The following is a 26,817-nucleotide window of genomic DNA, read 5'->3' as shown; positions in this document are numbered from 1 at the left end:
GATAGGATAACTTTTATTGTCATTTTTTTACTGAAGGTACACTGGCACACATTAAAAGTGAAATATATATACATACCATACACATACATAACACACATATACACATGCTACACACACACACAAAATCATTGCCCATTTTGAATACATAGCGTAAAGGAAGAAAGTATTGGATACATATACACAAATGTGTGTGAAAAAAACTGCAAAGAAATAGGATTATAAAAATACAGCTTCCAATCTTAGCAGTTATAGATGAGAGAGCCAAAGAGAAATGAAAAACAGAGAGGGAGAAAGAGAGAGAGAGAGATGAGAAAGAGAGAGGGAGAAAGAAAGACAGAGATACCTTTAAAAAAGAAAATGGAAAAATGGCTCTTTGAGTGTTTTAAGGTTGCAGACCCCTGGGTTAGGCAAACACCATGATCGTTAAGTTGAACCTTGTGGTCATTAAGCAAACACTGGTTGTTAAACAAGTCCATTTTCACCAATGGGCATTTTTAACCAGAAACCAGAAGGAATTGTTGGAAACTGGCAAAAAACATAGAAAAACTCAGTCACAAGACTGTGTGGGGTGTTGTAACTGGTCATAAGTGTGTGTGTGTGTGTGTGTATTGCTGTCAAAACACCAAAAACAGGTCAAGTAGCTCTGGGGAGGTCAGTCATAAATTAGAACACTTGCTAAGCAATTGGCCGTTAAGCGAGGACCACTTATATTTGGTTTGCCAGTCACATGGCCACCCAGCTATGCCAACCCCATCACATGACTACCTAAACATGCAGTCAGCAAGCCATGCCCATCCAGTCACATGACCACCAAGCCACACCCACAAATTAGGCCACGCCCACATAACCGGTTAAGAACCTATACCTCTGCACCAGAGGTATAGGTTCTTCTGCTTGAACAGAGGGCTGGGCTAGAAGACCTCCAAGGTCCCTTCCAGCTCATTCTATTGTATCATACAAAATCAATCTATCATGTTTTTTCTAATTAATTATCCCCGAGTCCCAATAAAAAAAATTCTGTTTTCTTTACAATAATCTTTAAAATCCTTCGTAATCTTTATAAATCCTAAATTTATATCAAAAATTTCTTAGTTTTTGTGCAAACCCACCATGCATAATTAAATGCCCCTTATGTTTTCACATTTTCAACATTTGTACATTTCTGATAATTTATTTGATGTCATAGACTAATGATACATCATTTTACAATTTTTCTCATAAATTATGAATCTAAATTTAATACCAGTTGCCCACATTCTTTCTCAAATATCTCTATATTTTACCTCAAATAGCCCATTTTGTCATGCCCATTTTAACTTGGTCTTATTTCAAATATTAATAAAATTGTATTAATTTTTGCTATTACATGTTCATCATTTGTACACAATATAGTTCAATTTCAAATTATGTTTTGTAATTTTGTATCTTTCTTTTAACTATGCATATAATCAGAAACAATGTCCTTCTACAGTTAATTGTTCTCTTGACTTTATCTCAATTTCTTCACCTGCTTGTACTAATAAATCTTTGTATGTTAACCATTTATTTCTATCTGCAGTTTCTCTTCTATAAAATGCTTCCTGTACAGAGGTTGATAAGATATATTTGGACACAATCTGGGTTTATATTTCAATATGGCGCTTTTCACTTAATGATTTTTCAAATCTACATTAATATTAACTTTATTGTACCATAAAAAAACCCATCTCTGCCAAACGTCATTATTTTATTTCTCAGCAGGTCCCATTCTTTCATCCAACCCAAACAACATATTGCAAAATACAATTTAAAATCAGGTCATCCTAATCAATTTTTGTATCCTACAGAATTTATATTTAATCCTTGGTTTCTTTCTCTGCCATACAAATCTAAATAATAATTTGGCCATTGTTTAAAAGACACATCAGTTTTCAAAATTGGCATTATTATTGTAAAATAAAAACAACACTCTACATATCACTTTTATTTTTATCACAGAAATTTCTCCAAGGAAGGATAAATTTCATCTTTTTCCATCTTGATGGATCATGCTTAATTTCATTCCATACTGTAATATAATTGTGTTGAAATAATATGCCATTCATGTTGTACATAGTAACACCCACATATTTTACCCCTTTTTCAATTTGAAAAACAGTTATTAAGATTTTTTTTTCATTGTAATCATGCTTCTATGTTATTTAACTCCTCATGAAGAAGCTCATTTAATACACTGCTCTGTTTCAAAGCCTCTATATTGGAAACATCTTCACTAAAGACAGGTATGTTATCTGTTCGTTTTTCAGCTGTCAGTTCATCCTCACTGTCAGAAAGTGTACAGAGAAGGGTGTCATTTTCATAGGTAGGAAAATAGTACCTAAACAGAACAAAAAAAGTAATATATCTAATTAATGTTTTCTTTGCCCACATCTCTTATAGCATTATGACCGAACATAACATTACTGAAATGGACGTGGCCATTGCAACCCCATAAACAGCAATAGCCTGTCATTTAAGCAGAAAGTGCAATAATTGCGGCTATCTCTTGGTACTGCTGTGGTTTGTGTGATACTGGTTAGGGTGGACTGAAATGATGTGGAGTGCACCATAGATCTATTACTATTTCAGCGCTAATGAAAGAATGGCAGGGCAGCAATAACTGTTACTGCATGTAAGTAACACACCAAAAAAAGAACTCATGTAATTGGATCCTATTCCCTGATTCCAATTCTTAACACAGTTCCCAATGAAATGGAAAGCGTTACTGGGAAACTGCTTCACAATTTATGATATGTGCACACAATGAATATGTTCACATGCATGTATATCTCCTTTATCTCATATAATCAATATATTCAATCATTACAGATTCTTGAAGGTACAAACCAACAATGCTGATAGTGCTTGTTTCTGAATTTCATGTCTATAGTTAATTAATTCTGTTTTCCTACTTTTTGTAAACCTTAAAGTGTCTTGCATTCTTAAACACATTGAATAGAAACCTACTGTTCTCTATTTGTCACTTGTTAAGTGACATACCCTGTCTAATGAAAATATTCTATCCTTTCCATTTTAGATCAAGTAAAAATATCTAGCAAATTGTATTAGCACTTTTAGTTTGAAAGTGTGTTGATCAGAGAGCATTCTGAATGACTGGTTGGTTTGTAGCCTGCACAGATTAAGAGAATACAAACCTTAGCTGTCAAATTAAGTCTTATAATGCATTGTCTACAATACTGATGGAGCACGCATACGTAACTTACTGTGGTTGATCCCAAACAGATCTGTCAGGCAGAACTGCTATATGTTTGTTATCTTCCAAATGACATATTAACTCTTCTTTCAACTGGAATTTTTTCTCACATTTAAAACACTGACACTGGTGCACCTGTCTCCTGATGAAATTCATTAGTTTTACTTGTTGATAGAAATTCAGATCTAGTGAACAAAAAAAATATGTTTTAGGGAAGAAGTAGATGATATATCCAAATAAGATTCTTGTACCAAATAATCTTGTGTTTATAGTGTTTAAACTTCATTTATTGTTCTTAAATAAGTTAAAGTTCTGCATATCTTTTGATCATTTGATATAGAAGGGTAATTGTATATTGCTTAAGGAGGAATAAAGCAAATAGTGGCATGTCAATACTTGATATTTATTATCTCAGTGCTAAAACCTGAGCAGCTATTAAGAAATCATGCAGCTCATTTATACAGTGATTTCTTGAGAACCATTGAAAACATTTGATATTAACATTTAAGAAAGGAAAACTGCGATAAAAGTCCAGATAATTAAAAAAAATGAATTGTATAGATTGATTTATATTCTAACACCCCCCTCCCCCCAGTTTTTTATAAAAAGCAATTTCTGTAAAACAAGTATGGATTACTTACTATGCTCAGACTTAATTTTTAACAAGTTAAATCCATGAGCCTCCTAGGTTTGGAAAGAAAAAAAGGTTTTGAAAGGTTTTGAATTAGTTATATTTGAGTAAAGCTAATTTTGTGAAAACCAGAAATAATATAATTGTACTATACAATATTATATTGAAATATACTGCTGTATTATTTTTTACCCAACTATTTGTTGCAATTTTAAATGTTGCAAAAAATACAATAAGCACAGTAAAAACATTAATTCTTCAAAATGTTTGTTACCTTCTCAAAGTTTTAGAATTAGGGACTATCACTTTTATCCAGCAAACAATGTTTATATAAATTGTGTCTTAGCACAAAGTTTAACCCAGCCACAGCCTCTTAGGTGAATATTTTTAGTCACTAAACTTTATCCCAAACTCTATTCTGGATTGAATGCAGACTTCAGCCCTTCTCAGATTGTCAGTTTAACACATAAATTATTTCAAACTGAACAGGCAACTGGATCACAGATACAGCCCTTTTCCTACCCTCTCAAGAATTAAAACAACTCAAGAAGCATGGGAAATTCTGAAAAATATGATCATAAAAGCCCATCCCAACCCAACACCATTGAAAAAGAAAAACAAGAAATCCAAGAAGAAACTGTTGATCTTTCCAATAAACTGAAAGAAAAAAAGGACAAGTACAAAAAATGGAAAGTGGGACACGTAACTAAGGCAGAATACCATCAGATAGCCCGAATCAACAAAGATTAAGTCAGGAAAGCAAAGGTTCAGAATGAACAAAGGCTTGCAACAAAAGTCAAAGACAGTAAAAAAAAGTTTCTTTCAACATATAAATAATAAGAAAAAAGTCAAGGAAGCAGTCGATCCATTAAAGAGAGAAGATGACAAAGAAGTAAAGGACATAGGGAGAAAGCAGAGCTGCTTAACTCATTCTTTGCATCAGTCTTCACGCAAAAAGAAACTATAGCTCAACATACGAAAAGCAAAGACGGACTAGAAATAAAAATTAAAATAAGCAAGAAATTGGTAGGAAAACACCTGTCTGATCTTGATGAATATAAATCAGAGGTCCTCAACCACCGGGCCCCGGACCGGTACCAGTCCGTGGATCATTTTGTACCGGGCCACCTATTTTGCTTGGGCGCCGCCATCTTGTTTCGACGGCACTTGAGAAAGTGCTTCCGGGTGAGCTTGTCGGTCGTCGGTCGTCGGTTGGAAAGCGGTGTTTGGGTGCTGAAGGAATCCTCGCGCCTTAGTTTCGGCGAAGAGGGGGGCAGCTTCGAACGAAGAGCTGTCCCGATGGCGGTGGAGTCTCGCGTTACTCAGGAGATTAAGAAAGAGCCCGAAAAGCCCATCGACCACGAGAAGGTACAAAGGAGGAGTTGAAGGTGGCGGGGAGAAGCGGGGGACGGCTGGCTGGCCGGTCGCTCGGCTCGTCTTGCCTTGGTCGTGCGTGCTGATGCCGGTACTGGTCCGTGGATCATTTTGTACATTTTGTACCAGGCCGTGGTACAAAAAAGGTTGGGGGCCACTGATATAAATCACTGGGACCTGATCAGTGGTGGGTTTCCAAACTTTTTCCTACCGATTCGGTGTGAGTGCACGCTTTGCAACTCACCTTCTGCTGCAAGCCCTGTATGTAAAACAGCTGACAGGTGGCAAATTGGCTGTGCTGTGCAAAGCAGCTGAGGTTGAAAAGCAGGAAATAAAGGTCAGTATAGAGCTGGGGCACGTGGGAGGCCCCAGCAGCTGATCATCAGAGCAAACTGGTTCGCTCAGAGATGATCGTTGGAGCTACTGGTTCGGCTGATCACTGGACCTGATGGATTATAGAATTCTGAAGGAGCTGGCAGATGTTATCTCAAGAATCATTATATGATATCTTTAAAAAATCCTGGAACACCGGGGAACTACCAGAGGAGCGGAAAAGAGCTGATGTGGTTTCCATCTTCAAAAAAAAAAAAAAAAGAGGGTGGGGGGAGGACACCAAACCCAGGAAACTAAAAACCAATCAGCCTAACATCAATATCTGGAAAGATACTGGAAAAAATGATTAAAAAACAGACCTGTGAACATCTAGAAACAAATAGCAGCCAGCATGGGTTTGTTAAAAATAGATCATTTTATTTCATTCTTTGACAGAGTGACAGAATTACTAGACCAGTGAAATGCTGTGGATATAGTATACTTAGACTTCATCAAGGCATTCAACTAAGTAGACTTCAACCTACTTCTTGGTAAACTGGAAAATGTGAGATAGACAACACCACCACCAGATGGATTTGTAACTGGCTGACAAACTGTACTCAATGAGTAGTCCTTAATGGTATTACATCTACATGGAGGGAAGTAAGCAGTGGGGTACCACAAGTTCCGTCTTAGGCCCAGTATTCTTCAATATCTTCATAAATGACTTAGATGAGGTAATAGAAGGGGAACTCATCAAATTTGGAGATGATAAAGCTGTCAGGAATAGCCAACTTCCCAGAAGACAAGCTCAGGATCCAAAAAGATTTTCACATACTTGAATGGGCCCTATCCAACAACATGAAATTTAATGCGCAGAAAAGCAAAATGTTACACCTAGGCAGGAAAAACCACGGTCCAAGTACAGATTAGGTGAAACCTGGCTCAAAAACAGCAACTGTTGAGAGGGACCATGAAATCCTAGAGGATGATCATGTCAGCACTGTGCAGCAGCAACCCAAAAAGTTAATACAATCCTTGACTGTATAAACAGAGGCATAGAATCGAAATCACGTGAAGTATTAGTATTGGTTTATAAATCCTTAGTGAGACCACATCTGGAATACTGCATCCAGTTTTGGTTACCATATTACAAAAAAAATGTTGAGACTTTGGAAAAAGTGCAAAGAAGAGCAACTAAGATGATTAAGGACACGGAGACAAAACCATATGAAGAACAGTTGCAGGAATTGGGTATGACCAGTCTAGAGAAAAAAAGGACTAGGGGTGACGGCAGTATATCAGTATTTGAGGGGTTGCCACAAAGAAGAGGGGGTTATAATGTATTCTCCAAAGCAACAGAAAGCAAGCCAAGAAACAATGGATGGAAACTACTGAAGGAGAGAAGCAACCAGGAATGAAGGAGAAACTTCCTGATAGAGAAAACAATTAACCAGTGGAACAGTTTGCCTTCAGAAGTTGTAGATGGTTCATCGCTAGAGCAGGGGGTTGGACTAGAAGACCTCCAAAGTACCTTCCAGTTCTCTTCTGATTCTATGGATTGTCTCTCTCAAACCTCATGGGTTGATACTGAAGGTTTTATGGAGATACATTATTTGCACATGTATCCTGTCCACACATTTAGAATGTAATTAAGTGGAATCCTAGACTACAAATAAAAATGCTACATTACATTCATAGAAAGCAGAGCTGCCCTTTAAGAGCAAGATCAGTGTCTATACATCATTCTCTACTAAATCTGAAGCCCACCATGCATTCACCTAAATCCCTAAAGAATTTAAAACAGATTTCCTGAGTCAAGGTGTTCCTCCTTTCTCTAGCATGAGTAGCTCTGGATCTAATCTGGAAATCTAAGACTACAGTTCCATTAAAATAACAGAGAAATAACAAACACCCGGTGTGTTATAATGGCTAAGGTGTTAAGGACTGGGGATATGTAGGTTTAAGTTTATCCTTAATCAGGGAAATTCACTGGGCCAGTTCATCTCTCAGCCCAACTTTTTTTACAGGCTTATTTTAGATAAAATGAAGGGGAACCTCATGAAAGTTCCGCTGAGCTCTTGGGGAAAAATTGGACCTAAATGGAATAAAGAAATTCATAATAAAGAACCTGCTAAAACAAATAGATCCCTAATAAACCCACAATATGTAATTTAATATTTAATATAATCTAAACATACATTACTATATTCTTCTCACCTCCATGTGAACATAGAGTTTTTCTGTGGTATCAGTTTGTTTTTCACAGAAGAGACAGACTGCACAAACAGGATGTTCTTCCCAATCAGACCAGTCCCTATAAAAAAAATAATGTAAAGAACCATCTGTAACTGGCATTTTGGAATTGTCTAGAAAAACTGTAGGCATGAAAACAAAATCTGTTTTAACTCATCTATTCCTGCAAAAAGGAGAAAGCTGACATTCTGCTCCCATCAGTCAGCTGAAATCTATCTCCTATTACATACCTGTCCCCATTGGCTTTTAGATCCTTCTTCCTACCCCTGAAGATACTCAGTATTTTGTTATCACTGAGCATGTTTAATCCACCCTAAGTTGTTTTGCCATGCATACATTTTTTCCGCATATTATTTTTGTAGCATTGCAAGCTACAAAGCACGCTGGTATTTTCTTCTTGTTCTTGGTCCCAATATTTTGATGAGATAACTATTCCATCTATTAACTGTTACAAGCTGTAACAATATGTTGTTATATCATGCAAACGGGGCAAAGGTACTTATGACTGGATGCTGCTTATTTCAAAGAAAGAAAGAAATAACATATCCCAGAATGGTTTTTTTTGCAGTTACCAAAATTTAAGTGGTTAATTTTTAGCAGCAAAACAAAGCAAATGCCATGTTTTTAAGCTTAAGTGTAGTTTTATCCTACCAAAAATCAACACCTCCCCCCGTCTCTTTTCCATCTACTGCAATGGTGCCACCATAATATTCTGATTCCATTGTGGTCTTTGGCCAACCCAATATTGCAGTTCTAAACATGGCTTATGTAAAACTAAACTACATCAATTGCTTTAAGGAGTTACACATAGAAACAAACAAAATGTTACAAAGTTATGACATTTATGTAATTACCAAGAACATCTAAATAACCAAAATATCTTTACAATCCTCAAGGCATGCCACACAGGGGTGGGATTCAAATTTCTTAACAACCAGCTCTGTGGGCGTAGTCTAATTTGTGGGTGTGGCCTGGTGGTCATGTGACTGAGTGGGTGGGGCTTGCTGACTGGGCTTGGTGGTCATGTGACTGACTAGGTGTGGCTAGGTAGTCATGTGATGGGTGGGCGTGGCTAGGGGGCCATGTGACTAAGGTGGTTGTAGTTAGGTGGCCATGTGACTGGCAAACCAAATATAAGTGGTCTTCGCTTAATGGCCAGTTGTTTAGCAAGTGTTCTAATTTATGACTGACCTCCCCAGAGCTACTTGACCCGTTTTTGGTGTTTTGACAGCCATACACACACACACACACACTTACGACCAGTTACAACATCCCACACAGTCTTGTGACTGAGGTTTTCTATGTTTTTTGCCAGTTTCCAACAATTACTTCTGGTTTCAGGTTAAAAATGCCTATTGGAGAAAATGGATTAACAACCAGTGTTTGCTTAATGACCACAAGGTTCACTTAACAACCATGGTGTTTGCCTAACCCAGGGGCCTGCAACCTTAAACACTCAAAGAGCCATTTTTCTATTTTCTTTTAAACAGCTATTTCTCTCTCTCTCTCTTTCTTTCTTTTTTTCCTTTCTTTCTCCCTCTCATCTCTCTTTTTCATCTCTTTCTCTTTCTTCCTCATCTTTCTTTCTCTTTCTCCCTCTCTCTGTTTCTTATTTCTCTTTCTCTCTCTCATCTACAACATGTAGAGAGGCTCGTGTCAGCAAGGCGCCCCTTGATCGAGTCTGGAACAGCTGACAGCAGCTGCGGGGAACAGAGCTTGGAAGGCATCAGAGAAGCCAGCAGAGAGGGGCGGGGCCAGCCAGAGGCCCGATTTACTGGTTCTCCGAACTACCGGGAACGGTAACAACCAGTTCTATAGAACCGGGCCAAACCGGTAGAATTCCACCCCCTGATGCCACAACTTTTGAGCACCTAATGTTTGGAAATTGAAAGTTCAAAAATTTGACATGCCTTGAATAGGTGAATGTCCCCACACTCTTCAAGGAACACTTTCCCGTTGACCTCAAAGTGCTGCACAGCCATGCCTACCCAGATTTTGTGGCTCCCAGTGTTTCCTTTTCTATGGGAAACAGGTATCTGTCTCCCTGTCTCTCTTTCTCTGTATCTGTCTCTCTCATCTCTCTCTCTCATTTTGATTCTCGAGCTCACTGGGTCTTGCGGGTGCTTCTTTGGCCTTTGTTGGTGCTGGACGCACCTTGGTCGTTCGGGGAGACGACCTGTTCTCCGTCCCGAGACACTTGTCTACCCAGGCTGCAGCCGATGCTCCCCGTCGTAATGGGCTCCAGGAGGAGGGGACATCGTGAAGTGTGCTAAATTTAAGTGTGCTGTGCAAGGTGCTGTAAGAGCAGCCAGCAGGCCATGGAGGTGGTGAGAGCAATGGTATTAGCTGCAGCTGAGCCAGCCAGTGTCTTGGGGCAGAGAGGAAGTTGTGCGTCTCCCCGAGCGACTGAGGTGTGCGCAGTACCAAAAAGGGCCAGAAGAAATGCCCACGAGACTCAGCAAGAGATGAAGCTTTGCTCCCGCTCTGGAATATGGAGCGAATCTCTATTCCGCACCTTTACCTTCTCAGGCCAGGTGAGGAGTGATTGGGAGGGGAGGGCAAGGGGCGGAGCAAGTGACTGGAAGGGCAGGGCAAGGTGGGATCATCTGACAGGGAACCACAGCAGAGGGATAAAAAAGCCATGGGCTGTTGACACCCGTTGCTTTGGCCCACCTGTGCCACTGCCCCCCCTTGCCACAACAGCACCATTACCTCATTCCAGGCAGTGAGGTCTGCACTACCCCTTGCACACTGCACCACTTGCAAAGTTGCAAGTTACACATACCTCCCTCTATGGTAGAGATTTCCAGCCCCACCACGAGCTGTCTGGCCGGTCCTATATTCCAGAGCTCTAATCACAGGACTGGCCCATTGGTCATTCCAGAGCAGCTCCTCCACAGAGAACCACAAAATTTTTCTCGTAGACCACTGGTTGGTGACCTCTGCTTTGCAACACATTTACAGTGCCAGTTGAGCATGGCAGAGAAGAAGAATACACTGCTACAACCACAACAGAAATCAATGCAAAATGCACAGAAGGCTGCAAAGAGACTGTGGGTAAGTCCTGCTCCAAAATCTGTTTAGAGTCAGAGTCTACCCAGCAGGCCAAAGGGACACAGCCATTAAGCTTCATGCCATTTTAGACGACCAAATAACCGGTCTTTAGCCAACTCAACCTTCTTTGATGCCTTTGGCATTAAAGGCCCCAGCACTCCATATTCCTTAAAAATTTGTGCAGGAATTGTGGAAACAGCAGGAAGAAGTGCACCTGGTTATTAAGTCGAGTTGGTAGATAAGAAAACATGCCTGCCTTTATCAACTCTTATTGGATGCAACCAGATCCCTGACCATCAATCTGAAATCCCTACACCACATGAAGTGATCCATCACCCATATTTGAACCGCATAGCGCATCTGATACCAGAGCTCAATCCTCAAGCTCAGATAGTCTGGCTCCCAGGGAGAGATATTTTACAAGTCCACAAAGCAAGAGCTCAGATCAATGGTCCCCACAATGCTCTGTACACTCAGAAATTAGACCTAGGTGGGTCATTATAGAAGAGGTCTGTGTAGGCAGCAGACACAAACCAACCTGTTAACAGCATGCTCACAAGCACATTAGAGAATAGACATCCTTCTATTTTTCAGCCAAGCCACAACCAATTCCTCTTAAAGGAATCACTGCATATTACCCATTTGCCTTGCCCCTTCATAGGCCCCTTTAGCGACAACCTTGCCTGTGACAGTGACCAAGGTCATTTAAGGTACAGTCTTCCAAAAGATGACAGTCGGGTGGCAATATCTACTGATGAAAAAAAATCTCTTTAGAAATGACAGAGCAGGGATTAGTCAAAGAAGATAGTGATAACCAAGTCAACTCTCTTCCCTTCAGACCACAAAGGCGCATCGCAATAAAGAATGAACTGTAGCATGCTTCTTGCCACAGCTTCCAGAGCTTATCTATGTTATTCATACCACAGAACCTATGGAAAATACTGTGGCTCAAATGGTGCAGCAGCCTACACCCACATCAGAAACACCAGCAAGCTTCAAAAAGCAATTGAATCAGTCTTCTGCAATGTCTTCCATAGCATCTGTCCAAAAGAATGGTGCTGGATATATATCAGATGATCTCAGCAATTCTAACAGAGAAGCTAGCAATGGGATGTTATATTCTGGACTTAGATCACGGTCAAGTTCCCAGAAGCCTCATTGGACACTGCAGTTTCCACCTCATTGACAACCATATCAGCAAAAAAATAATGGCAGCTCACCTAACACTACTATCTCAGTACTCAAAGAGTGGTATCGGTTGATACCAGGCAGGGAGTGTCATACCCCAACATATAAGATGTATATACTATGTTGTTCTCTAGCCCCATCTACTAACTGGAGGGAAAAATACCAATTATATTGTTTTGAAGCTGACCCAACCCCTTTATCTATCAGCCCGCACTATCAAAAGAAATGCATGCTGGGAAGCCAGACTCCATTTTCCTTTAGCATTTGGAGGAGACAGAAGCACAAAAAAGAATCCAACTTAATCTGTGGCACCTGTTTAACCAAGGACAAACCCACATCCCACACACAGAGCATCACTGGTGAGATTTAGATTGCTTTCATTCATTGTTATGTTCGGCAGTTATTCAATACTGCCTATCTTGTATTTGGTTCTCATTGTATGTATTCTTATTTTCCCCAGTTTCACCATATCCTATTCTTTCAATAAAGCATCCAGAACTATGCACATGGTCTGCTTTATTGGAGGATAGATGGGTTTAGCTGTATGTTGAGCTGCACACAGACTAACATGTGGTGAGGACCGTACAGATATCATTAAAAAATTAAATAAAAGCCAGCAGGCCATGGAGGTGGTGAGAGCAATGGCATTAGCTGCAGCTGAGCCAGCCAGTGTCTTGGGGCGGAGAGGAAGTTGTGCGTCTCCCCGAGCAACTGAGGTGTGCGCAGCACCAAAAAGGGCCAGAAGAAATGCCCACGAGACTCAGCAAGAGATGAAGCTTTGCTCCCGCTCTGGAATATGGAGTGAATCTCTATTCCGCACCTTTACCTTCTCAGGCCAGGTGAGGAGTGATTGGGAGGGGAGGGCAAGGGGCGGAGCAAGTGACTGGAAGGGGAGGGCAAGGTGGGATCATCTGACATGGAACCACATCAGAGGGATAAAAAAGCCATGGGCTGTTGACACCCGTTGCTTTGGCCCACCTGTGCCACCGCCCTCCCTTGCCACAACAGCACCATTACCTCATTCCAGGCAGTGAGGTCTGCACTACCCCTTGCACACTGCACCACTTGCAAAGTTGCAAGTTACACATACCTCCCTCTATGGCGGAGATTTCCAGCCCCACCAAGAGCTGTCTGGCCGGTCTTATATTCCAGAGCTCTAATCACAGGACTGGCCCATTGGTCATTCCAGAGCAGCTCCTCCACAGAGAACCACAAAAATTTTCTCATGGACCACCGTGGACCACTGGTTGGTGACCTCTGCTTTACAACACATTTACAGTGCCAGTTGAGCATGGCAGAGAAGAAGAATACACTGCTACAACCACAACAGAAATCAATGCAAAATGCACAGAAGGCTGCAAAGAGACTGTGGGTAAGTCCTGCTCCAAAATCTGTTTAGTCAGAGTCTACCCAGCAGGCCAAAGGGACACAGCCATTAAGCTTCATGCCATTTTAGACGACCAAATAACCGGTCTTTAGCCAACTCAACCTTCTTTGATGCCTTTGGCATTAAAGGCCCCAGCACTCCATATTCCTTAAAAATTTGTCCAGGAATTGTGGAAACAGCGGGAAGAAGTGCACCTGGTTATTAAGTCGAGTTGGTAGATAAGAAAACATGCCTGCCTTTATCAACTCTTATTGGATGCAACCAGATCCCTGACCATCAATCTGAAATCCCTACACCACATGCAGTGATTCATCACCCATATTTGAACCGCATAGCACATCTGATACCAGAGCTCAATCCTCAAGCTCAGATAGTCTGGCTCCCAGGGAGAGATATTTTACAAGTCCACAAAGCAAGAGCTCAGATCAATGGTCCCCACAATGCTCTGTACACTCAGACATTAGACCTAGGTGGGTCATTATAGAAGAGGTCTGTGTAGGCAGCATACACAAACCAACCTGTTAACAGCATGCTCACAAGCACATTAGAGAATAGACATCCTTCTATTTTTCAGCCAAGCCACAACCAATTCCTCTTAAAGGAATTACTGCATATTACCCATTTGCCTTGCCCCTTCATAGGCCCCTTTAGCGACAACCTTGCCTGTGACAGTGACCAAGGTCATTTAAGGTAGAGTCTTCCAAAAGATGACAGTCGGGTGGCAATATCTACTGATGAAAAAAATCCCTTTAGAAATGACAGAGCAGGGATTAGTCAAAGAAGATAGTGATAACCAGGTCAACCCTCTTCCCTTCAGACCACAAAGGCGATGCCTATCTAGCAATAAAGAATGAACTGTAGCATGCTTCTTGCCACAGCTTCCAGAGCTTATCTATGTTATTCATACAACAGAACCTATGGAAAATACTGTGGCTCAAATGGTGCAGCAGCCTACACCCACATCAGAAACACCAGCAAGCTTCAAAAAGCAATTGAATCAGTCTTCTGCAATGTCTTCCATAGCATCTGTCCAAGAGAATGGTGCTGGATATATATCAGATGATCTCAGCAATTCTAACAGAGAAGCTAGCAATGGGATGTTATATTCTGGACTTAGATCACGGTCAAGTTCCCAGAAGCCTCATTGGACACTGCAGTTTCCACCTCATTGACAACCATATCAGCAAAAAAGCAATGGCAGTTCACCTAACACTACTATCTCAGTACTCAAATAGTGGTATCGGTTGATACCAGGCAGGGAGTGTCATGCCCCAACATATAAGATGTATATACTGTGTTGTTCTCTAGCCCCATCTAGTAACTGGAGGGAAAAATACCAATTATATTGTTTTGAAGCTGACCCAACCCCTTTATCTATCAGCCCGCACTATCAAAAGAAGTGCATGCTGGGAAGCCAGACCCCATTTTCCTTTAGCATTTGGAGGAGACAGAAGCACAAAAAAGAATCCAACTTAATCTGTGGCACATGTTTAACCAAGGACAAACCCACATCCCACACACAGAGCATCACTGGTGAGATTTAGATTGCTTGCATTCATTGGTATGTTCGGCAGTTATTCAATACTGCCTATCTTGTATTTGGTTCTCATTGTATGTATTCTTATTTTCCCCAGTTTCACCATATCCTATTCTTTCAATAAAGCATCCAGAACTATGCACATGGTCTGCTTTATTGGAGGATAGATGGGTTTAGCTGTATGTTGAGCTGCACACAGACTAACATGTGGTGAGGACCGTACAGATATCATTAAAAAATTAAATAAAAGATATTAGATTGCGCCTTTTTAATCTGATTATCCCAATTCATTACCATTCCCCATAATTACTATTCTTACTTCAACATGTTGAAAATCTCATTTTTATTTTTTTTCAGTGACTGCTATTCTGTCTTATCATTATTATGTCATCAAGCCTAAAGAACCCCAGGTAACTAGCCCTTAAATATGAAACAAAAATTCTTAATACTCTTCTTGATTGTGGAACAATTCTCGATCATCTTCTGACTGAACCTGTTCCCAGGACTTCCCAAATTCCTGAAAAAAATGAAATAAAAATGTGTTAAGCAAACTAAAAATTTTGGATTTATTCAGAGATACGACATTCTAAGTTAGAAATGGAAACTCTCAGCTATCCTTTCCCTTGGCAATATCCACTGAAGAACTTGAATGCTGCAGCTTAGTAACATCTGAAGTCACAGGTTCACCTTTATCTGATCTACATTTTGGCTGTACTTTATCTGATGGGGTATTTAAGATAAAATAATTTTATAGTTTTGTATGTAAAATATTAATTCTCTCAGTTGGAAATGTATTTCTCCTTGTGAAAAGAACTCAAATGCAAGGAAAGATGGGAGTTCATCAAGAGTGCACAACAAGCATGACAATCCCTTACAGGAACTAGATTTTGACCCATATCACAGTGGGACGCAAATTGATGGAACGCAAATTCAGTTCATTTCTTAGGTTTACTGAATTTTGTAATGGTTGTATTCCTGACTCATATGATAAATTTGTGTGATTCAAAAAACGATCCTAACAATTAAGTACTCCTGGCAAGCTAGAAGATTATGAGTGTCCGGAGGAATTGAGCAATTTCCTATATTCCCCAGTGTTGTGACTCCGAGATTTGAACCTGATCAGTCAGCAGATGTGGGTTCGAGCGAGGAAGAAGATCTGGCACTGAGATTCGAGCCTGCATTATTAAGTGACTTAGAGGGGAGTCAAGTAGAGGGAGAGGAGTTGGATTTGAGAGATGAACCTGATTTATTGGAGGATTCAGAGGCCACTCTCTCCCCTGAATCTACTTCCCTAATTAAACCTCAGGTGTTAACTGTTAATCAGGAAAGTGTGTCGGAGGTTTCAAGCAGAGATGAAACTGCCGGATGCTGGCTGGATGCCAGAACTAGGAGAAGATTGAGATGTCAATCTCAATTAGAAAAGAGACGTCCAGCAAAGGATTAATTAATGAGATTGACACGCCCTCTCTTAGAGGATATAAGGGAGCGTACGACTTTGCAATCTTTGCTGGAAACAAAGTGGATTTTGCCTTGGAAAGAAATGCGTCTGACTACTGCGTTGTGATACAGAATTGCCGGACAGATTCTAGGAGGATTGCCAAAGGACTGTGATAACAGAGCAATTGAATCTTCTGTCTCTGGTTTTGTTTACGTAAAGTATTTGAACTCTGTAACTTGAAGTTTCATCTGTGGATACAGGTGGGACAGAACACCCCAGTATAACTTAAATTTAAGTTTACTTTATTGTCATTTCAACTCATATAATGAAATGAAATGCCATCTTCAGTGTACATTATACATTAAATTAAATAAATAAATAAAACAAAACACACATCCTTCACATTCTATACAATTGAACTGAAAAGCACAAACCATCCCCAAAGAATTAGTGGAGGCGTTCAATGAAAAGGAATGCAACGTTCTAACCCCCATCATCCTATGGATTGTTCAGTTGAGATCCCGTTAGGGACAAAACTCCCGAAGCCCAAGATGTACTCAATGACTTGAAGGAGATGGGGGAGTTGAGAGAGAGTACATCAATAAAAACCTGGCCGGGGGCTTCATTCACCCTGCAAAATCAGCCTCCGTGCTGTTCAAGGAAAAAAAAGATGGATCATTGATGTGTAGAGTTTAGGGGATAAACTGTACGCATGTGGAAAACATATACCTGGTCCTCCTTATGAAAGATATGCTGGGACATTTAGCCAAAAAGAAGGTGTTCATCAAACTGGACCTCAGAGAGTGCTGTGGTAAGCTGGCAGGTGCGGACGGTGGAGGAGAGCGAGGACTCAGATGAGGGGCCAGGATCATTAGGGAGTGGACTGCTGCCTTCAGATTGTGAGGGCTGGCAGCAGTGATGAGGAGGTTCCCAAGGAACCTGTGCCAAGGGCGCGTGCACGTAGGATTGCTCGTAGGAGAGAGTAGTTACAGCAGCATGGGCGACTCGGGAGTAAGGCTGCAAAGTAATGGCCCCTCCCTCAAGAAAACCAGGTTTGAAGAAGAATTCTTTGCAGAAGACAAAGACACTCTGAAACTCAGCCTTGTAGACATTATAGTTAGTATTTGAAAACTCTTGTAAACTATTTATCTGTGGGTTTTTGGCAGCCTTGAAGAACAACTTGGCAAGGCTCTTTCTTGTCGGAGCTAATTAGTTGGAAGCAGCCTTTTATCTGTGAAGAAACAGAATGAAACCTTAAAAGGTGTGAGCTGCTGCCTTTGTCTTATGTTTGCTCTCTTGGGACCAGATTGGGTCAGAACAGGGAGGCATATTACTGAGTGAGAATCAAAGAAGGCAACGAATGGAAGACCGCCTTCGATTGCCCGTTAGGATGCTACCAGTTTAGGGTAATGGCTTTTGGAATACAGGGAGCCCCAGCTGTGTTCATGCAACTAATAAATGAAATGCTGCACCAGCATCTATACAAAGGGGTCCTGGTGTATCTGAATGACATTCTAATCTATTCTGAGATGATGGAGGAACATGTGAAATTAGTACACAAAATACTGGAAAAACTCCTGAACACCAAGTTGTATGCCAAACTGTCAAAATGAGAATTCCATAAGACCATCCTAGACTTCTTGAATATAGTGTCATGTGAGGGGATGGAGATGGACCTGGGGAAGGTGAAAGCAATCCCCATGGACCTGCAAACAATTGCAAAGTTTCCTGGGCTTTGCAAACTTTTATAGTTAATCCATCCTGTCCTTTGTGAAGATTGCCTTACTGATCACGGAGCTATTGAAGATTGGGGGAGGGGGGGAGAACCAGCCCAGCCAACTGGTAAACTGGATAATGAAATGCCATGTGGACTTTGAGAAACTTAAGAGACTATTTACAGATGAGCTGATCCTAAAGCACCCCAACCCTGAGGAACCATTCGTGATCCAGGCAGATGCCAGCAATGTGGCAGTGGCGGTAGTCCTCCTCCAAAAGAACAAAGAGGGGAACCTGCAACCATGAGTCTACACATCCCGGAAACTGACTGGGACAGAGACATTGGGTGATATGGGAGAAAGAAGCCTGTTGTGGCTACTGATGATATGGAGACAGTTCTTAAAGGGCTGTAAAATCCCTTTTGAAGTATGGACCGACCACAAAGATCTGGAAGCATTGAGAACCCCCTGCAAACTTCCCCCAAAGCAGGTGTGGTGGGCCCAGTACTTCAATTGGTTTGAATTCACATTGAAGTATATCCCCTGGGGAAAGATTTCCTCACTGACACACTATTCTGCATGCCCCAATATAAAAGCACCCAAGAGGAAGTAGTTAATTCTATTATTCCTACGAAACAGTTGGCCGTGCAAGTGACCTCTTGGCAGCAGGTGAAGAAGAAAACCCTGAACCCCAGTGAAGCTTTGACCCAATAGATGAAAAAAGAACTACAAACAGATACAAGTTTGAGGGTCCACCAAAGGGAGTCAACGTTAAGGGGGGAATTGGCTTGGAAAGGAGACAAACTGTACATTCCTGAAAGGCTATGGATGCAAGTCTTGCAACGCAGCCATGACGCTAATCAAGATGGCCACTTTGGGTTCCTAAAAATCCTACACTTGACCAAACAATAGTTCTGGTGGCCAGGCATGAAAAGAGACATAGAAAGCAATGTAAAAAGTTGCACTGTGCTTCCATGAAGCAGAGACCGGGAAAGACCCTGAGATTGCTACAAGCAAGTGGCTGAGCCAACTTGGCCGTGGGAGGAAATAGCCATGGACTTTATAGAGAAGCTCCCAGAAAGTGGGGGGAATACTATAATCTGGACTGTAGTTGACTGTAGTTGTCCAAGCAAGCTCACTTTGTAGCTTGCCCGTCAGCCAAGGAGTTAGCCAGGACGCTTCTGTAGAAAATCTATTGACTGCATGAAGTGACTGCATTATCTCGGACAGAGGGGTCCAATTTACAGCCAAATTCTAGCAGGAATTCATAAGGCTAATAGCCTCCCAGGGTTAGTGTTGTATTCCGAGAACATCGGTGGGAAGAATTGAGGTGAGACAAGCTAATCGGTTGCCAACGGTTTATTAACGCTAACAGTGACAGCTCTGGTTGATCGTAAAGCATCATTGAACATGCCGTCTGACGGCACTTTTATACTGGGCTGTCAGACGAGGCAGTCAATCAGGTTTCAGGATGGCGTCCCCTGTCTGCTTCGGACCGGAGTGAAGACTTCGGACATGGCAGTTAGGGTTAGGAAAAACACCAGGGGAAAGAGATAAAAATGTGAAGGCATCAATCTGTTATATATTGCTTCTGGGGGTAATTATGTCAAATGAGGCAGGCACAGAATGCAGTATACTGTATTCAGAAGTTTCAGAGCTGTTAAAACATGTCAGGTAAATGGTGTATCCATTAAAATAGCTCATAACAAGATTTCATTATGTCATTTGGGAAAATAAAATACTGTAATTAAGTGAGGGATGCCTTACTCTCTAGGATAAACTGTTGGAGAGCAGTAAGATTTATTAATATTGCCGGGCCAGTAAGGTGTTAACATCTCTAACTGCAGGGTTCTGTCAAGAGTACTACACATTTTCCCATGTTTATTTACTTTTAAATAAAAAGATAACAGCTGGAAAAAAGCTAGGGTACGTTGAGGAAATAAGTGTTCTGTCAGAACCACCAGCTCCAGCTTCACGCCTCACCAGAATTGTATCATCAGTGGGGGAAGTGAGGGCTAATCCGCATGGAGCACCGTTTCCAACTGTCTTGTTTGCCAACATTTGCTCCCTAGAAACTAAAATGGATGATCTGAATCTTGAGCTGGCCATGAACAAGGAAGTGAGAAACTGCTGTGCTATTATCCTGACAGAGACATGGTTAAAGTCATCTATTTCAGACAATGCCATCAGTATGATGGGCTTTTCAACATTTCAGCTGGACAGGAGCTGTGCTTTGAGTGGAAAATCCTGTTGTGGGGTGTATGTATTTATATTAATGAGAGATGGTTGTACCAGGCATGATATTCCCCTCTGAAAAAAAAATCGGGGCCGGCCAAAAGAGACACCCCCACCGCGCGCCAAGAAATCGCTGCCCAGCTCCCTTTTCCTGCCGCTCAGCGGCCTCCGCTCGCACCGCCCGCCCGGGCTCCGCCGCACTGCCCGCCCGCCCGGCTCCGCTCAGGTATCCGGCTGGGGCTGTCAGGAGTTGCTACCGCTGGCGCGGCTCGCGGCTCAGTCCCGCGTTGCCTCGGGAAGGGAAAGGCAAAACCAGGAGCCGCTGCTGCCGTTGCAAAGCGCTGCCGCGGCTCTTCCTTTTTGCCTTTCCCTTCCTGAGGCAACGCGGGACTGGAGCCACGCAGAGCCGCGCCAGTGGTAGCAACTCCTGACTCGGGGCCTCCGAGGGAAGGGGAAGGAGGAGAAGAAGGGGGGGGAAGGGGGGGGGCGATTCCCTAAAAAATCAGAATTCCGATTTTAATCGGAAGAATATCATGTCTGTTGTACTAATGCTAAGGTAGTCTCCAGCCAGTGCTTTCCTGATGTTGAGTGTTTGGCTGTTAAATGTAGACAAGAGAATTCACTGTCATTCTAAACATAGCTGTGTATATTCCCCCCAGTGCCAACAAGAATGAAGCCGCGAGTGTTCTTTATAGCACTATCAATGACTTGCAAACTATCCATCCAGAGGGAGTTTTCACTGTGGTAGGGGATTTCAATCAGACTGACTTTAAAGCAACCCTTCCTAATTTCCATCAATATGTGGACTTTGCTGCTAGAGGTGGGAATACCCTGGATTTAGCTTACTGTAACATTAAGAAAGCATTTAAAGCTGCCCCTCTCCCTCATTTTGGCTCCTCAAGTTCTAACCATGAGTGGTTTATGTTACTTTTTTGCTATCATCCCCTACCCAATAATTATATATGATTTTTTTTGTCTATGCTATAATCAGTGTCTCCCATTTTTCATCCTTTTGTCTTTGTAACCCATTTGTATTGTGTGGAAGTGCTTTGTATGTACTTCATGTACATGTGGTTGATCTATGTCAGGGGTCTCCAAACTTGACAAATTTAAGACTTGTGGACATAGCTGGTTGTAGAATTCTGGGAGCTGAAGTCCACAAGTCTTAAAGTTGCCAAGTTTGGGGACCTCTCATCTAGATTATCAAGGAAGAGAGAATAATATGCAGCAGATGCCTAGCAAAATTTAGTAATACTACAGATTGGCTGTTTACACTGAAATCAAATTAGTGATGGTAGGTAAATTATTGGGCAGTTCAGTTTGGTATTTATTTCAGTAAACTGATTTTAGAAAGCTAAACAGGATCAGCCCTGGTAAGTACTTGGCTGGGAAGCCAACACAAAATAGGGTGTGAGGAGGAATGGGGTTGAGAAGGAAAGAACGAAGATAGGATAAGATAACTTTTATTGTCATTTTTTTACTATAAGTACACTGGCACACATTAAAAGTTAAATCTATATACATATCCATACACATACATAACACACATATACACATGCTACACACATGCATACACACACAAAAATCATTGCCCATTTTGAATATATAGCGTAAAGGAAGAAAGTATTGGATGCATATACACAAATGTCTAAGCAAGGACCACTTATATTTGGTTTGCCAGTCACATGGCCATCTAGCTACGCCCACCCGTTATATGACCACCTGGCCACGCCCACCCCATCACATGACCACCTAGCCACGCCAGTCAGCAAGCCACGCCCAGCCAGTCACATGACCGAGACACACCCACAAATTAGGCCACGCCCACAGAACCGGTTGTTAAGAAATTTGAATCCCACCCCTGACTATAAGGCATCTTCCCTGACACGTAAGACTGACACTATTTTCTAAACAAGCGAAATAAGTTTTTTGGCCTATTTTGAGGCTGCAAACAATGTTCCAGCAAGGAAGGCTGTTCCCCTTCCTGATGAACAGGTACTCAGGTTTGATACAACTGCCATATGAAAGGTGCTGTGGAAAGTCAACACTCAAAAAGCTGTGGGTCCTGATAATATCCCTGAGTACTTAAAGAGTGTGCAGTTCTCACAGACATTTTCAGTCTCTAGTTGCATCATGTTTTTAGACTGCAATCATTGTACCCAGTGCCCCCAAAATTTATACATGCCTTAATGATACCGTCCAATTACGCTCACTTCCATTATGATGAAATGTTTTGAAAGATTGATAAAGGATTATATGGTTTCATCCCTTCCCCACATTTGACTCATTACAGTTTCCCTATCAGAAATACCACTCTATAGATGATGGAATTTCCTGTGTGCTTCATCTTAGCTTGGTGCACCTGGAGAAGAACTAGATTGTGTTGTTTCTCTGTGTCATATAATATGTATGGGTATAGACATATTTATTTATTTATTTGTCATGTTTATGTAGTGTATGTTGGAGGTGGTGACCCTTTGATAGCTGTATGCAATAAAATTTCATTTTAATGTATGCCAATAATGTACGTTTAAAGTGACAATAAAAGTTTTTTTGTCAAGGGGGGAAATGGTGAGATTGCTGTACACTTCTATGATGACTGAGAGGGGAATTGAGAGGGGAAATTGGCAGTTGAAGAACAAAGCCACCTGGAATCCAATTTGTGCTGGTGCCCTGGCATCCTCAAGGCCGTTTGCCCTAAAGTGTAGAATTTCACAAACTCAAGCATCTCAAGAATTTCTCATAACTTCAGGGGGATGCTGGATTGGCTATGCTATGGACTATGGGGGAAGGGCTAGGGAAACTGGGGGTTTAGTTCTGTATTTCTGCGTGGGAATTCAGATTCTGCTGGACTCTACTGCAATCAGTATTCCTTAGTAAAAGTGCCTTTTTCACTTTAATTGGAGTTGAGAGTTTTACTTCCTTAAGGGATCAAACTGGAGCAGGTCTGAGATTAAGTGGAATCTGCAATTGTGATCAGCCTGGAGAGGACATCACCTCTAATGTGGGGACCATGCACACAATTTTGGCTCGAGGGAGTGACCAGAGATCGAATGCTGGGGGAAGGCTTCATCTAGGCCTCTTCCCGGGTTGGATCTCTCCAAATGGTGGTCCCTGGGAGTTGGAAGAAAGGAGGACTGGGAAGAGAAGACCTTGGCGGTGACTTTCACCTGCGGAAACCATGGCAATCCCGAGCAGAACAGAGGATGGAGCTGGAAAAACTGGAAGAGGTGGAGGAAGAGATGGGCAGAGAACAGGGCCAAGCTGACTGGATGATGGAGCAAGCCATCAAATTCATGCAGGGAGCTTTCAAAAACCTCAAGGTAAAAGAAACCACAGGTTCTTTGCAAGGTGAGGCTGGCACAGTAGGATTGGAGGGGGGAAGCAGTTTTAGCAAGTAAGGGGGGAATAGGGTGAATGTTGCAGCGTCTCTGCGGTTGTTTGTAACGGCAGATGACTGCCATGTTGCAGCAACATTCATAATTTCAGGACTTTTCGTAAACACTTGTTGTGTAATTTCAAGCAGCCACAAAATAAACTGTCGTAATTCGAGGATTACCTGTACTTCAAAATGAACAAGGTACAAATAATCTGATGGCATTGTTAACTTTCCTGACTTTCAGTTTTATCACTGGGAATTTTTATACATTTCTCTAGGTACTGCAAGTGATCCAACAAAAAAAAAATCAATACATAGCTACTACCGTATGTGATTTTTGTGACAAGAGCTTGGCCTTTCACTGCCAATTTAAAACATGTGATTTTATGCAGGAGGAATCTGTATTACCTAAAATTGTGAAATAGCAAAGTATTTATATTCAATCCAATTACCTCTTCATTTCATGAGTCCAGAAATATCAACAGGATCTAAAACTCTGAAATTACTATGAGGATTGGAACATAGCACATGTTTTGCATGCTTACTATATTTTTTCTAAACAACTTAAAATATTGCTTAATTATTTGTAGGAGTTCTGAAATAAAGAATTGTAATACATTGTATTAACTAACGAAGGTTTGCAACCTGAGATTCTTTATTTAAGTATATCTCAACCACCTAAGGCTGCCAAGCAATTAATCAAGTATAATTAATCAAGGATTTCTTGACATATTTTATTGTTGATCTAAAATGCAACTTGGTATTAATTCAATATAATTAAAAGGAAATATAAGTTAAATACATACCAAATAATTAATAATATAAAATCTGTCATATTCTTGGTTTTTAGCATTGATTTTACGATGTTGCTTCTTTCTCATGTGGTCCTTGAGTTTGTTCTTATCCCCAAATGTTTTTTCACAGTATAAACATTGGAAACTAAGAGTTAGCAAAAGAAAAATGAAATTATTATAATACTATCAATTAGCAAAATTACTTGTGATGCTAACCAAAATAGTTCATTTTTAAATATGTAAGACATATAGGCATATCAGAAAGACATTTAAGAAAAATGTTTATTAATAAATCATTCAAGCAACCTCTGCAGCATCTACAATCAACTCTATTCAATTATTACATTGGAGAGGCAGTTTAATGTAATGGGTGTTAGACTATAAACCAAGAGACTGAATTCTAATCCCACTTTAGGTATGAAAAACCAAGCTGGGTGACTTTGACCAATCATCTCTCTCTCTTAGCCCAACTCACCTCATGGAACAACTTATTGTAGTGGGAAAACAAGAAAAGAATATTGGTATTTTTGTGTCATGAGCTGCATATGAAAAAAAGATGGAATTTAAAAAAAATCTAAAAATAAAAATTAAAGTGCCCGGAATCGAGGCTCAAATATCACCTATTTTATTACCAACCCATAACAATATGACTTATTTTATAATTAAACCACAGCAATGTTTTTTTTGTAATAAATGTTTTATTTTTTATAACTACAAAAATATCATTGTGGTTCCGTAGTGTCTTACATTTTGATACAAACATGACAATATTCCTCTTGTTTAATATAGTTGACAATCTTTTAAAATTTGATATTAGTACATATATTTTGTTAAATTATCGATCTTAGTTATTCAATATTGCAATATGTTATTTTGTATCAATTTATATTTTCTTAATTTCTTCCTTTTACTTCCAATTATATATTAATAATCATATCTGCAGTGTTTACCAGATTATATAGCCTATTAACAATTCACAAATTAATATTAAATTATAATTTTCCATTGTTTATCCCCTATTTAATTTCTAAATATGCCACTATTATATTTTTTTAAAAATTTCCCCTTTCTAGTCACATTTTTATAAAAATACAATAGTATTCATCATATTTACATTTAATAGGTTATGCAATTCTAATAATACAGTTTTTTTGTTAAATTATAGCCTTTCATTATTTATACAGTACTTCACAATATTATTTTTACGTCAATCAAATTCCATATCATTCCTTTTCCTACAATAGCATGTTAATATTATTTATTACCTTTAGCAGTTATCTATCTTAACTAATAATACACAGTTCTATAAAATCATACTCTTTTTTCTTTTAACCATGGTCTCTCACTTGCATTAAAGCTGTAGATTTTCGCTTCTTAGCTTGTCTCCCATATTCCTCTCTTACATTTCTGTCTCCCTTCTCTATTATATTCCATTGTATCATTTTCAAGTTATCTACTCTCACCACTATCTTTCTCCCAAAAAATTATCTTTGCAATTCCAATTCCTGTTTAATTTCCCTTATAATACTCTCCCCTTGGTTTAAACCAGGCTTGTAGAAAAGGCGGGCGCTGCCTTTGCTGCTTCTGCCCCCACCACCACCGCTGCTTCTGCCCCGCCGCCGCCGCTTCTGCCCCGCCGCCGCCGTTGCCGCTTCTGCCCCCGCCGCCGCTGCTGCTTCTGCCCCGCCGCCGCCACCGCTGCCGCTTCTGCCCTGCCGCCGCTGCTGCCACCGCTGCTGCTGCTGCACCGAGCCTCCCGGTCCTCGTCTTCCAGTCCTGCCGCATCCAGCGGGACATTTGCAGGAGGAGAGGTAGGCGCGAGGCGGGCGAGCTTTCTTCCCCCCTCCCCCGCAAAATTTGGCCGAAAATTAATAAAAATAAATAATTTTTAATAAATAATTAATAATAAATAATAAAAATAATTTATAATTTATTATATAATTTTATAATATAATTATTTTATAATAATTTATTATATGTGCGGCCCAAACCAAATTTTCATCTTCTAATGTGGCCCAGGAAGGTGAAAGGTTGGATACCCTGGTTTAAACCAATCATTATATTTATTTTTATTTCCTCTTTATCTGGTTGCTCTCTCAGTTGGCTCCTCCTCTTAGTGGACCTCCTGGCTTTCTTCTTGTCATTTGTGTCTCAATTTCCAACACCGCACCCATGTTTTGTATTTTATTCAAAATTTCCTCAAATCCTCTTGTTAGTACATCTTTTATTTCCTGAAAATCCAACGCAATTTCTCATCTTTATTTTTGTCTCTTATTTCTTCCCAA

The 26,817-nt window shown here is 40.6% G+C and overlaps 1 protein-coding gene across 1 annotated transcript in view; it reads right to left on the bottom strand.

Annotated features, from left to right (window-relative positions):
• Positions 1-1,326: 1,326 nt before the first annotated feature.
• The window catches only part of ZNF277 (zinc finger protein 277), a 61,640-nt gene continuing 36,149 nt past the window's right edge, over positions 1,327-26,817 (bottom strand). The window contains exons 7-12 of the mRNA XM_087969282.1: positions 24,545-24,677; positions 15,421-15,488; positions 7,770-7,866; positions 3,874-3,916; positions 3,243-3,417; positions 1,327-2,356 (exon numbers count right to left, since the gene is read on the bottom strand). Of these exons, the coding sequence (XP_087825408.1) occupies positions 2,164-2,356; positions 3,243-3,417; positions 3,874-3,916; positions 7,770-7,866; positions 15,421-15,488; positions 24,545-24,677 (709 nt within the window). The 3' untranslated portion in view covers positions 1,327-2,163. The remainder of the gene's footprint in view (positions 2,357-3,242; positions 3,418-3,873; positions 3,917-7,769; positions 7,867-15,420; positions 15,489-24,544; positions 24,678-26,817) is intronic.

This window comes from Notechis scutatus, chromosome 6, assembly GCF_049901735.1.
Source record: "Notechis scutatus isolate UNSWTSFEM ecotype Mainland chromosome 6, rNotScu1.2, whole genome shotgun sequence".
Lineage (NCBI taxonomy): Eukaryota > Metazoa > Chordata > Lepidosauria > Squamata > Elapidae > Notechis > Notechis scutatus.
This window is presented reverse-complemented; position numbering and strand designations above follow the sequence as displayed.